Raw genomic sequence first — 14,350 nt, forward strand, 5'->3', positions numbered from 1 at the left:
ATTTTTCTTCCATCCCCAAACCTGTCACTAATCCTCATACATTCCTCACCTACAAACAGGCCTCTGCTCACCCCTCTGGCCCAGCCCTCAGACCCCGCCTGCAGCCCAGCCCACATGCACACATGCACTGCCCAGACCACCTGCTGTTCCTTAAACAGGTGTCTTCTTTCTTTCTCAACTTCTGACCTGCACTCCTCTTCCAAATCCCAAGTTGACCTTTCCTCCAGGCGAACTGCCACCTGGCTGGCCCTCAGAATTCTACTCAGCTGTCACCTTCTCCAGGAAGACTACCTGCCTGCTCAGTGGTGCCTGCACATGGAACACACCTCTTCACCCCAAGACACTGTTTTACCTGTTTCCTTGCCTCTCCCCAATGAGGGCAAGAACTTCTTATTCTCTGTGTACCTACAGAACCTGGCACAAGAGATTTTCATAGAGGCTTATGAAAATATTTTGTCCCCACAATATCAATCCATGTTACAACATGGATAAATCTTGAAAAGATGTTAAATGAAAGAAACCTGACACAAAAAGACACAAAAAATTGTATATTATGATTCTATTTTAAGAAAAGTCTAAGATAGGCAAATCCACACACAGATAGGAGAGTCTTGGTTTCCAGGGAATGGGAAGAGGGACCAGGGAGTGGCTACTGATGGGTACAGGGTGTCTTTCTGGGATGAGGAAACTGTTCTGCAGTTAGTGGTGATAGGCTGCGCAACCTATGAGTATATGAAAACCACTTGACTGCTGCATTTTAAAATGATGAAAGTTATGAAATGTGAATTATATCTCAAGTCTTAAAATATTTAAAATGCTGGTAGGCACAGGAAACAGAGCTATTAATATGAGGTCCCTAACTATCAACTGAGCACCTAGTGTGCTCTGAGTGGATGGTCTACGCTTGAGCTTCCACCTGGGATCTAGGGAAATGTTGAGGGGAAAATGATGAATTCACTCTCAATCATAGTATCAATAATTTAAGTGCCCACACATGCCAAGCACTTAAGAGGACATAGGAAAGAAAGAAATCCTAAACATACAGAAAACCTAGAGCAGAGGAGTTGGAGACTAGATCTCTTCTGACTACAGCACTCCTTCAAGTAGTGAGCCTGGCCCCGGACATTCGGGACCTGGGCTGGCACGGCACACCCCCTGCACACTGAGCAGGCACCCGGCCGTTGGTACTCCTGTGCTCTACTCTCCCTGCACCCGCCTGCCTCGCTGGGTGGCTTGCTTCCTGTTTACTCTCATCCTTCACATATCATGAGGCTCTAACTGAACAGACAAGGTGAGAAGCTACATACACCTCAGGGCACGGGGGCTGATTCCACGTCTCATCTCACCTCCCAATAAAGAATGGGAAATTTTCATATCGACTTATTCCTGCAAATTCTCCTGATCTTAAATTCAAATCATTTTAAATAAAGTGCTTGCCACCCACCTTACACTACAGTATCAGTATTTCAATCAAATTCCATGACTTGGACTCTACCTTGCTAATCACAGGAATGGTGAGGATCAATCAAGACTATAAGAAAATTAAGTTACAAATCTATTTGTAGTCCTATCTCGTGCCAGACACTGGGCTGGGAGAGCAGCACTATATTCTTTACACTTTTATGCTCAGTTCAGGAACAGTTCAAAGGCCTGAGTTCTGCCTATCTTGGCAGACCCCTGTCCATGGGTGCCAAACTGCTCACCTGTCAGGAGCCCGAGCACCGTCTGCACCTGGTCCAGCAGCAGCTTCCGCAACTCCTCCTTCCGAGCCACGCTAAGATCCTCGCGGGGACAAGCTAGCTCTTCCGAAGTTGTCTTCAACATGATCAGCCCAAGGGGGGTTGTCACAGGTGACTGGATCAACTAGTAAGAAAAAACAAATTCTGAGCAGCGTCGGGCACAAAGAGGACTTCATAGCACCAAACCTGGGTAGTATCTTTGTACATGTTTGATCTTACATGAATAGGCTACATAAATCAACACTACAAAAACAATTTAAGAACAATTTATATAGCCTTACTAACCATTCAAAATATATTCTTACCAGCCTGGGTGTGTAGCTCAGTGGTAGACCTCTTGCCTAGCACATGGAAAGCCCTGGGTTCAATACCCAGTACCGCAAAAACAAACACAAAAAAATTGTCTTACTTTTTTCCCCCATAGCTTTATTGAAGTAAAATTGAAGTACAATAAAATGAAAAAAAGAAAAAAAAATTCCCTTACTTTAAGTACAAAAATCTAATACCATGAACTTAAAAACTAGACAACCAGACAGTATGCTCTCACATATAACATGACAATTTTTATACAAGTTCCAACTCCCAACAGAGCCTTGTTACTCTTTGCCTAATGACCTAATTACACACACACACACACACACACACACACACACACGGAGCACACAGAGTACTGACATCTCCTTCAAGGACAGACCACATACTCTACAGTGGTCTTATAAGATTACAACAGAGCTGAAAAATTCCTATCATCCTGCATTTTTACTGCATATTTTCAATGTTAAATACACTAAAAATACACAAACATCCACCACTGTGTTAACAGTGCCTAGAGTATTTGGGAGTCTAGTATCAGGCTGCTCAGGTTTGCAAAAAGCAGCAACAAGTCACACCACACAGCCAGATATGTAGTAGGCTACACCACCCAGTGGTGTGTAAGACACACTAACAATGCATTTTTCATAATGTGCCTGTTGTTAAATGGCACATCACTGTATATATTAGTGGTAACTATATTTTGCATATTAGTGATTAAAATATGTGTAAATTAATTTGTGCTTTCTTTTCAACATTCAGGTTGTTAAGTAAACTTTACATTCTTAAGCTTTGCATGCTTCAGGAAAATTCAAGATTAAACATGGCAAAGCAGCAACACACATACGTGTCATTAAACTATGATTATGGTTATAGTTTTGCAAATAATTATGTAGGGAATTAAGTTGCTTTTTCTATATTCTACCATAAGTCTAATTAAATAAAAGATAGGAAAAAAAGGTCACATATCTTCCTAATCATTTTCACAAAATTCAGAACATTATTATTGTGTTTATTTCCTAGTTTCCAGAAATGATCAAAGTAAGCTCAAGTTGCCACTCACGTTCTCTGCTGAGTTATATCTACAATCTATTAAAAGCAAACAATTTAAGGAGAACTTCACTTTTCCTTTAGTCATCATGAACTTTACATGTGGTTCATTCCCTGGCACACATAAGTTCCTTACTCAAGCTACGAAACATAGGCTCAGGAAGTGCACCCACAAACCAGATGTTCTTCATTCAAAAACTGCAGGGGCACCTTCCTTTCCCTTGAAAACTCTTCCCATCACATCTAAGGAAAATCTCATCTCCAAAAAGTAGGAAAAGCACTCTCCAGAGGAACCATAAGAAAACTCCACCTGCTCACAAAGACAGCACCCTGTGAGGCCAGCAACCACCAGCCGTGTGCTACAGCTCTGTGACAGGCAGCTCTGTAGAGTGCTACCACCTCTGCAATTTTTCTCTTCATTTTCCTACAAAGCTGAACTATTTCTAACACTAACTTAAAATCAAATCACACACTAGAGGAACAGGAAACTTGCCCCTACACATTTTTCACCGCGGAGTAGAACTGGCCCTCTTCAGGAGACCTCTGGGTTACCAATCTCTGCTCCAGATAAAAGCTGCCATTCCTTTCCCCTTTATTTCCTTTCTCTTCTTCCTCTTTTGGCCCCTACTTTCCCCCAAGCCCTCAGCCCTACTTTCTGAGCTGGGAAGGACTTGTGTTGCCAACTGCTTCCTTTGGCACTATGTACTTTCCTATAGACAGTTAATGCTTCTGTGCTCCTGGGGGGAGAGAAAAGAAAATCCTACAAAATGGGAAATGTCCCATAAAGCTCTCCCTTCTCTCATCATTTAGGGGAAGGAAGAGGCAAGGCAAGAAGCCTGATGAAAAAACAGTCATTCTTCTTCCTGGCTGCTTCCTGGTTTGGGTTGCTATTGTTTCGGTTTTTGTGGGTTTGGGGTTTTGTTGTTTTTATGGGGGGGGCAGTACTGGGAATCAAACCTGGGGCCTCAAACATGCTAGAAAAAGTCATTCTTTACTTAAAAAAAAAAAAAAAAAGAGCTTGAATACTTGTAAATTTTCTTCTCATTAACTTTATATCCAAAAAACTTTATTAAAATGCTTCCCTTCGTCATCTTCACATATATAATTTAAGCTCACAACACTGTAATCTCTGAAACTGATTTTTTTTAAGAGAAAGAGAGAGAGAATTTTTAATATTTATTTTTCAGTTCTCGGCGGACACAACATCTTTGTTTGTATGTGGTTCTGAGGATCGAACCCGGCTGCACGCATGCCAGGCGAGCGCGCTACCACTTGAGCCACATCCCCAGCCCTCTGCAACTGATTTTTAACAAGTAAGTATGTTTAGGGAAGATCAAGATCAGATTTCTAGTGAACTTCTAAAAGGTTTAACAGTTTTGATTACACAACCAGAAACAAACAGAAGAGCGAGCTATTCTTTCCTGTGCTGCTTGTCCCTTAATTATCTGTACCCAGGCACAATGTGACCAAAGGTTTGGTTGGCCTCTGCAGACTTCTGGAATCTTGAGAACAGATTCTAGAAAGGTGTCCTGTGTGTGCTGGTGCAGGGGGTGGGATGGGGAAGGAGAACTGAGGTCAGTTCCAACTTCAATTACTCCCTTCTCCAGTGGCCTAGAAAGAATATAACCAACCACAGAAGTTTTGATGCTGTGACCCTGAATCAACTCTCTGCCTGGTATTATATTTGCCACAATTATAACAAACTGCACAGATTCCCAGTCTAGTGTCAAGAGTTTCTTAAAAAGACAAATCTAGGCACCTAGGCTGCAAACAGAACACAGCAGAAAAGAACCAAAAAACCTCTTATATGTTTTACTCTCAGGATCCTGTCAGAGTTAGCTCTGTTCTAGAACCAGTTTGCTCTTGTTTACCAGTAACTGGAGAAAAGGTTTAATTTATTATCATTATCAAAACTGTCAGCAACTGAGCATGCATCACTCCTGACCTGGCTTCCATACACTGACTTGATTGCATGGATAAATTAGAAGTAGGAAATAATATAATTACAAAGGATTTTAAACACTGCTTAGTCCAGCCCTTTCACTTTACAAAGAAGAAAACGGAGGCTCGGGGTTGCTGCAGTCGGAGATGACTTACACAGCAAAGGACAAGGAACTCATCCCTCGGCCTCCCGGTCCAGTGTTCCTTCCACAATCTGTGGTTTCAAAGTCACGAAGGCTTCAGGCAAAAGGAGCTGTTTTTGAACAAGTACAAAGTGGGTAATTGCGGAGCACAGAACACAACCAATCTTTCTAAACCTCTATGAGTGTTTCAACTAAAAATGTTCTTTTAGATTCTCATATGTTAGAAATAATTAGGCTTCAAGGATCCTTGTGCCTCAAAGTCAGCAACCCAGCAACTCAGCAAGGCCCTCAGTAACTTAATGAGAGTCCCTGTCTCAAAATTTCAAAATTAATAAAAGGGCTGTGGATGTGGCTCAGTGGTTGAGCACCCCTAGGTTTAATCCCTGGTTATGAAAGACAGAGAGAGAGAGAGAAAAGACAGGACATTATGCTCCAGGCTTCATCCACAGAACCAATCCCACCAGGGCAGAAACAGCTCCTCCTAGCCGGCCTCCACCAGGATTCAGGTCTCCACCTGACATTCCTCGCTGCTTCTCCAAGACATAGACAAACCAGGAATCAACTCACTTAAGACGCCCAGCAGGCTTCCCTGGCTCCCCCCTAGGAGCCATGAAGTTATCATACTGTCCTCAACTGGGCAGGAAGGCAAGTGTAGCAGCCAGGACCTTGTCGCCTACCTCCAGCACTCCGGGCTCTCCAGCGTCCCGCTATTCCGCAGGCTCCTGGCACTTGCGATTCCTTCTGCTCCTAACACTATTCCCCTAGATACCCACATGGCCCACTCCAACACTTCCGCTCAGGTTTCTACTCAACTGTGTGTCCAAGAGCATCCCATCTAAATAACACCCCCGAGAGTCTCTTCGCCCACCCTGGATTCAGTTTTCTTCACGATACTTATAACTACCTCACGGTATTCACTTGCTATGGTTTGCTGCAGTTCCCACCTCAAAAATCTAAACTCCCTAATGGCAAGTACTTCGAATGAAGTACCCCCTTTGTCACAGTTTCAGTTCCTGAGGTTGAAGTTACCCATAGTCAACCATGGTCTAAAAAAATTAAACAGAAATTCCAGAAACAAACAGCTAAGTTTTAAACAATAAGCCCTTCTGAGTCATGTGATAAATCTCGGAATCCTGCTCCAATCCACATTAGATATGAGTCCTCCCTTGTCCAGTGTATCCCATTAGGCAGAGTAGCCACCTCAATCAGCAGATCAACAGTCTTGGCACTTCAGTGATGTTCAAAGAACCCTTATTTCAACCCTTATTTCACTTATTAGTGAAATAAGGTGCAAGGACAGTACACTTCTCTTAGCCATATCTGCCAAAGAGAAAGAAGCCTCCTGGAATACAACCCGAGAGCCTGCGTCTAATAGAAGAAAAAGCAGGCCCTAATCTTCATCCTGTGGGATGAGGACCCAACTTCCTTAATAAGACTCCTGTGGCACAAGAATTAAAATCAAGAATCAATAAATGGGATGGACTCAACTAAAAAGTTTCTTCTTAGCAAAAGAAACAATCTGTGAGGTGAATAGAGAGCCTACATCCTGGGAGCAAATTTTTACCCCTCACACATCAGATAGAGCACTAATCTCTAGAGTATACAAAGAACTCAAAAAGCTAAGCACCGAAAAAACCAATAACCCAATCAACAAATGGGCCAAGGACCTGAACAGACACTTCTCAGAAGAGGATATTCAATCAATCAACAAATATATGAAAAATGTCCATCATCTCTAGCAATTAGAGAAATGCAAATCAAAACTACTCTAAGATACCATCTCATTCCAGTCAGAATGGCAGCTATTATGAAGACAAACAACATTAAGTGTTGGCGAGGATGTGGGGAAAAAGGCACACTCATACATTGCTGGTGGGACTGCAAATTGGTGCAGCCAATATGGAAAGCAGTTTGGAGTTTCCTTGGAAATCTGGGAATGGAACCACCATTTGACCCAGCTATCCCTCTCCTTGGACTACTGCCGGAGTCTGGCTGGGCACAAATCATGAGCCACTGAAGCAGGAACAAACTTTATTTCTGAACTCCACCAGCACACTCCACATACGATCCCCCCCCCCCCCCCCCCCCCCCCCCCGCGAACTCTCCCGAACGCCACGCTCTCTGGGAATCCCCGGGAGAGCTCAAGCGGAACTCAACGGGAACTCATCATCTTACTGGCTCGCTAACGTCACCTCTCAACCACTACTTCTGGCAAAAATGCCATGCGTCATCCCGACTCGGATGTGGCCCTCAACAGACTATACCCAAAGGACTTAAAAACAGCATACTACAGGGACACAGCCACATCAATGTTTATAGCAGCACAATTCACAATAGCTGAACTGTGGAGCCAACCTAGATGCCCTTCAGTAGATGAATGGATAAAAAAAATGTGGCATATATAATCAATGGAATTTTACTCAGCAATAAAAGAGAATAAAATCATGGCGTTAGCAGGTAGATGGATGGCATTGAAGAAGATAATGCTAAGTGAAGTTAGTCAATTCCAAAAAAACAAATGCCGAATGTTTTCTTTGATATAAGGAAACTGATTCATAGTGGAATAGGGAGAGAGAGCATGGGAGGAATAGACGAACTCTAGACAGGGCAGAGGGGTAAGAGGGGAAGGGAGGGGGCATGGGGAAATTAATGATGGTTGAATGTGATGATCATTATTATCCAAAGTACATGTATGAAGACACGAATTGGTGTGAGTATACTATATATACAACCAGAGATATGAAAAATTGAGCTCTACATACGTAATAAGAATTCTAATGCATTCTACTGCTATAAATAAATAAATAAATAAATAAGTTTTTAAAAAAGAAAACGTAGACGTATAGGAAGATTCTGATGGGGAAGAGACCACATAATTTTTTTACAATACATTGTTATAACTGCTCTATTTTATTATTAGTTATTGTTACTCATCTCTTGCTGTACCTGATTTATAAATTAAACCTTCTCATAAGCATGTGTGTAGAGGAATACACACAGTAACATCTAGGGCCTAATACTACCAGTGATTCAACCTTTCGTTAGGAACCTTGGGTCATATCCCAAGAATAAAGGGGAAGACTACATCTATTCATTACTATACTCCTACCACATACTTGGTTAGCACATGGCAGGTGCTCAATAAGCAGTTTTCTGAATAAGTGCATCACTCTTCTGTGCATTATAATCCAACAAGTCTCAAGGTAAATGAATCATATAGAACAAAACAAAACTAAATAAAGAATTCTCAGGTCACTCTTGAGGCAATCTAAGAGAAGCCATAATGGATACCAAATGTTTTTAAATTGATGCATCATTCAAATGATTTGTAGGGAAAGCAGGAAAACATCAGAAAAAGATAGTGTTCTGGGCCAGGCGCAGTGGCGCATGCCTGTAACCCCAGTGGTTCAGGAGGCAGAGGTAGGAGGATCACAAGTTCAAAGCCAGAATCGGCAAAAGCAAGGTTCTAAGCAACTCCGTAAGACCCTGTCTCTAAATAAAATACAAAATAGGGCTGGGAGGGCTGGGAATATAGCTCACTTGATAGAGTACTTGCATGTGAACATGCACAAGACCCTGGGTTTAATCCCTAGCACCACACACACACACACACACACACACAAAATAGGGCTGGAGATGTTCAGTGGTTGAGTGCCTCTGAATTCAATCCCAGGTAACCTCTCCCCCACACCACCCCACCACCACCACCCCGCCCAAAAAAAGACAGCATTCTGAAAAATCCCAACCTACAGGCACTCAGATCACAGCCAATTTTCAAAGGATTTTATTTCTATAAAAGCACCTAGTGTCCATTTCCTATATACCCAATACTGTCTTAATAACATGAAAATGTTTCCATCTTGATCACATGATTCAAATAAGCAATAGTATCTCCCTTAGCTTTTAGGGCCCACCTATTCCCTAACAGCTTCCAATCCTGCCTATAACCACACCTCTCTCCTAAACCCCAGATCTTCATTTCCTAGATATCACACAGGAAAAAAAAAAAAAAAATGCACCTTTTTTGTTGTTTTATTTAAAATACACAAATCTTACATGTACTTTCTGTCAAACAGAAGTTACCATCTTCTACCCAAAACTATTCCCTTTCCTTCATTCTTGGCCTGGAAAACCTTGCCAGACTCCAACAGCTGCCTTACAGGTCCCCTTCCCTCTTGCCTCCCCTCTATGCGAGCATCATCATTCCAATGTGAAAATGTGTCTGTTTTTTTCCCCTCTCATCACCTCCCAAGAAAGTACTATGAATTAAACATGGAAACCCCACCACGGCCTCCCCAGCTCACCCCTAAGCCCAACAACACTGAGCCTATGTGCCCTGACAGCTCTGCACTCTGCGTGTGCTTCTACTATAGTAAGTACACCGTTGTCAATGGTTAACTGTTCACACAGCTATTTTCCCACTAATTTCAGAAACTACAGAAGCCCTCATCTTCACACCCCAACACCTACAATAACTCACAGACTGAACCCAATTTCACCAGAGGTTAACAAAGTGGTGGGGTTTCTTCCCCATTCCTCCATTACAGAAAGTGACGACATGTCTCAGGAATATAAAGTTAAGTGAATGCAATAATCCTGCAATAACCTCAGGACTGAAGTCCCATGTCACTGATCTTAAAACAGTGTTCCTCAAGGGAAAGAAACAATAACTTCTGCAAACAAATAATTGACAGGATAAATTTTCCTCGGGAATATCCTCACCTGTAAAATATTAGTAAAAAAGTCATGGTAGAACATGGGCCAATCCTGACGTCCTATATCAACAATAACTTTGCAGAGTTTGTTCCGGATAAAGTAAGGTAAGGTTTTATGGTGAGCCAAAAGGAGTTTGGGCAGGCAGCTGCGGATTTCCATCTTATCCTGAGATGGGACCCCAAGCCACATTTTATTGATCAGATTCTGAAAAACAAACATACATCTTTTAAATTAATGATCTACATGCAAAAATAACTAGTTCACTTCCAAAAAAATCCTAATGGTTTGAAGCATTTGGCAAAAAGAGCAACAAAAATATTAAAATCCTATGATATAACAACCACATTCCTAGGAAAACCTGCTAAATAATCTAATAAAAACAAAAGGCTGTAATATGTACAAAAAATTTTCTATTATACCATTGACTCTAATGGCCACCCAAAAATAATGACAATTAAACCACTGTTCAAAACTAGCGATGAATAATGGTACAACCATTTCTGAGAATATAACATAGTGGCGGTGGCGGGCAGATAGCTTAACTAACATGATTATTACATTTTTTAAGTGCACTGGAAGAAAGTTAATATAAAATGAAACCTTTGTGGCGGGGGATAATGATATAGGGGGCCTCATTTCTCCTCTAATAACATTCTTCTCTAGTTATTTTTCTCTTTTAAATAATAATAGGGAGGGGAAAGGTACATGTCATTAAACACAACTTAGCTCAACAATATAGTCAACCACCCATCTGATCTGTCTGGTGTCAAGGACAGAAAGGTGCCTCAGAACACCAGGTATCTAGACAGAAGCAGTGTGTGGGACAAAGTCCCTGGGCTGAGTTCCCACTGCTCCTAGTCACCTGGTACATTAAAGCTAAAGTCTAGTCCCAATAACATGGCAAAGTGACTACAGCAAACATTTCAGAAAAGTGTGAAATTATCTGACAACTTACCTCAAAAACCGTTAAACTGTACATCATTACATAGTCATTCCTCGTGCTGGAGAGAAAATAGAGGCAGAATCTCCAGGCTCCTATTTGCTGGGCAAAGTTATTAAGAAGCTCCTCTGGAAAAGTTAAAAAGCAACAAAAGAAAGTTTATAAAAACACATGCAATTAACAGAAGGCTGGGCTTTTTTATTTTTTTTAGTGTGCTTCTTCATTTAAATGGCATCAAAAACAACCACAAAACCCAGCTAATTCTCAAGATAGAACAGATGATGCAATATTTTTCTGACTCTGCGGTAACCATCAATGCAGTGTTCTCAGCCATCAAAAAGCCAGTAACTTTACTGTGAATTCTTTTTGAGGTACAGAAATTCTCACTGTTAAAGTTCTTACTTAAGCTCAGCTGTAGATGGCAAGTCATAAGACTGTCATTTCACCTTCTTAAAAATGATGGCTTACTTGTTTCCTCACATTTGAGCTATTATGGATTTCCCAACCACTCCTCTATAAATCTACTGTAAAGTCTACATTGTTCACATGCTCATACAAAATGAGGAGAAAAAAAACATTAAAACCTTACAAAGACGACAGAAAAAAAAATTTAAGTGAATTCAAGTTGGCTAACTCTCTTTATTCGGGTCGGTTTTATTTTTTAAAAAATCACACACACACACACACAAAAAAAAAAAAAAATCTGAGAGTTAACAATCATGAGAGCTGCCAGGAGCAGCGTTTCCACACACTGAATCAGTTGGCAATGGTTCTCCTGCTTAGGCTGTTGCCAGCATCAGCCAAAATCCACGAGACAGCAAGCACTGGGAGACTTTCACCATGTTTCTAGACATGCTGCCCCTCAGTCACCTTGACCTGCTGCACAGGCAGTGAAATATAACCCAAAAAGGCCACAATGCTGAGATTCTAGGAAGCCTGTGGAAAGGCAGAACACTTTCCAATCCTAAACGCACTGCTCTGCTAGTCCCCGACCATCTAGGCTAAATGCAATAAGGCAGTCTCATTAAAAACTCCGTAAAAGGAAACGGATGCCTGTCCTACTAACTGAGCAGAAGTCTCTATGAATCCCAGAGGTGAAGTCAAATCAGACAGAATGAGCTGTGGCTGTACCCGAGGCACAGATCCTGCCACAAATTTACTGAGTCTGACCCCAAGCGAGTCAGTGCTCCTTGATGCTTCCATTTCCTACACTGTTAAAAGGACCAGATGCCCTCTCAAGGTCCCCTCTAACAGCTCTGTCACCCTCTAGGCACTAGTAACTCGCCTTTGCTGGAGGAAGGGGAAGCCCTTTTAAGAAAAGACTTCCTTCCTTTCTCCCACCTTGCTGGGAACAGAGCCTTTAGATCCTAAGACAACAGAAAAGAAGCAAATGGCTATAGCCCACACACTCAACGCTACAAAGACTGGGTACAAAGAGAACTGAAAGAAGACATGCCCACTGTGTAGAGCCAAACCTCCGGATTCCCCTCAGACTCCATTTAATTAGACACTGGAGCATCTGGTTATTTAGACCTATTTTAAAATCAAATTCAAACATGAACATGTTATAGAAGGTTACACTTTTAATTCATGAGTACACAAGGTGAGCAACATTTAATTTGCAAACCAAAATTTTTAAAAAAGAGCATTTCAATCATAAGCTTTAAAAAAAAAAAAAAAACCTTCAAAGAAATGAGAATCTGGAATACAGTAAACTAATGTGAGGGAAAGTTCCTCCTCCTCCTTTGGTAAAAATCCCAGCTCGTATTTTCACTGAAAGTGTAAGGCATTTGGTAGCATAAAACTAGCCAGTGGTCCACTTAGCAGCAAGAGGGTCTGCCCACCTGGATAAGAGCAATCAGAGAAGCAAGAGGGGCAGAGCAGGTGGGGCTCAGTATGTCAGTGACTCCTTCTTCATAAATGCTCTGATGATGCACAGCGTACTCCCTCAGGAAGAAAGACATGCAGGGGACAGGCCCAAAAGACACCTTTAAGTTTAAAACTGAAAGAGAAGCAGCATCTCCTCAGGAGCCAATGTGATGTTTAAAACATGTGCAGGGGAAATGGGAGGCAGCCAGAGGTCTTCTGGCCACCTGGAAAAATCTGAACCACAAATGAGCTCTGTGCCAAAGATGGACTCAACCATGAGATTTAATTGGCCAAAATGATTACAGAAACCAATGAAGACAGGGCCTAGGAGTCACAGAAAGAGACCTCCAAGGAGGTGGAAGCAATGAATACAAGATTAGTACAAAGCAGACACCCAAGAGAAAAGCCTGCAGGTTTGGACAGAGAAAAGCATTTTCTATTCAATTTACTGAAAATTTGGGGGGAAAAAGACTATTCCAGCACCACAATACAGCATGCCCCTAATGCAGAATCTGACACTTGAATGCAGTTTCTATTGCATAGTATGCTTTAATATTGTTTGTGTGAATGAATATAAAAATCAAAAGTGGGTTCCAGAACATGCTGAGGCCCCAGAAGACTTGAAGTGATTACACCTACATCTCTTTGTTGTTTGAAGCCCTTAGTTCCTAAAAATTTGCAGAATGAAAAAGATAATAGCAGAGATAAGAAAAAGCTGAAGCCCCCAAAGCAATACCAGGTAAGGGATTCAGATCAGACCTGTGCCTACAAAACATGTTTCACACTTCAGTGAATTCTCACGTTTATTTTAATCAACAGCTGCAGGCTTCTTATAAAAGTTCAACAACATTGTTGAAATTAGGAATAAAGTGGGAGAGAAGTTTTACACTTGACCAATGGAAAGAAAATCCATTGACGCCTGGCTTGGTGGTGCACACCTATAATCCCAACAACTCCAGAGGCAGAAGTATCACAAGTTCAAGGCCAGCATCAGCAACTTAGTGAGACCCTATCTCAAAAAATAAAAAGGGTTGGGGATGTTTCTCAGCCATAGAGAACCCACAAAAAAGAAAAAGAAAATCCTTCACTATGCCCTTATAGCTAGGTTTGCAGACCTCACCAGCCACACAAGAGAATCAGAGAAAAAGAGAAATGATTCAAGGGAAAAGAAGCAGGCTTGAGCAGCCAAGGCACCAACTCCTTCCTCCCCACTTATTGTAAACAATTCCTCACAGCACAACACTTCACTTACCTATCTCACGTTTTCTTTCATTGGTTGTACAATCATGGAAAAATTCTGTCATCAAACTTTCCAATGCCCTGAGGGAGGCTTCTTCAGATGCCTGACAAAAGAATTTGAAAAAACATCAATAAACTATATCTTCAGTTCTACTGTTCTCATTTCCTTCCAGGTCACACTCAATAGCAAGAGCAATTTACTTCCTCAAAACATTTGGGTTCAACATTCTTCAAATATGTGGTATAAGCCAGAAAAATTAAAGGGAATTTCCCAGCTGGCTTGAAACACAAGTTTTTGTATCCTCTAGTAATTCATGCTACTGTGTAATTTTTAATTATTTATGTTAAAGAAAAGGGAACAAATAAGTCAATTCTGGAATGATATTGAAGAAAATCAACAG

General features: G+C 41.5%; 1 protein-coding gene across 5 annotated transcripts in view; it reads right to left on the reverse strand.

Moving 5' to 3' along the window:
* Positions 1–14,350, reverse strand: part of Xpo6 (exportin 6) — a 103,347-nt gene that overhangs the window by 58,248 nt on the left and 30,749 nt on the right. For all 5 annotated transcript variants that reach the window (XM_027948406.3, XM_027948408.3, XM_027948404.3 and 2 more), the window contains exons 2-5: positions 13,963–14,053; positions 10,857–10,969; positions 9,908–10,105; positions 1,704–1,863 (exon numbers count right to left, since the gene is read on the reverse strand). In XM_027948406.3, the coding sequence (XP_027804207.1) occupies positions 1,704–1,863; positions 9,908–10,105; positions 10,857–10,969; positions 13,963–14,053 (562 nt within the window). The remainder of the gene's footprint in view (positions 1–1,703; positions 1,864–9,907; positions 10,106–10,856; positions 10,970–13,962; positions 14,054–14,350) is intronic.

This window comes from Marmota flaviventris, chromosome 19 (assembly GCF_047511675.1).
Source record: "Marmota flaviventris isolate mMarFla1 chromosome 19, mMarFla1.hap1, whole genome shotgun sequence".
In the NCBI taxonomy this organism is placed as follows: Eukaryota; Metazoa; Chordata; class Mammalia; order Rodentia; family Sciuridae; genus Marmota; species Marmota flaviventris.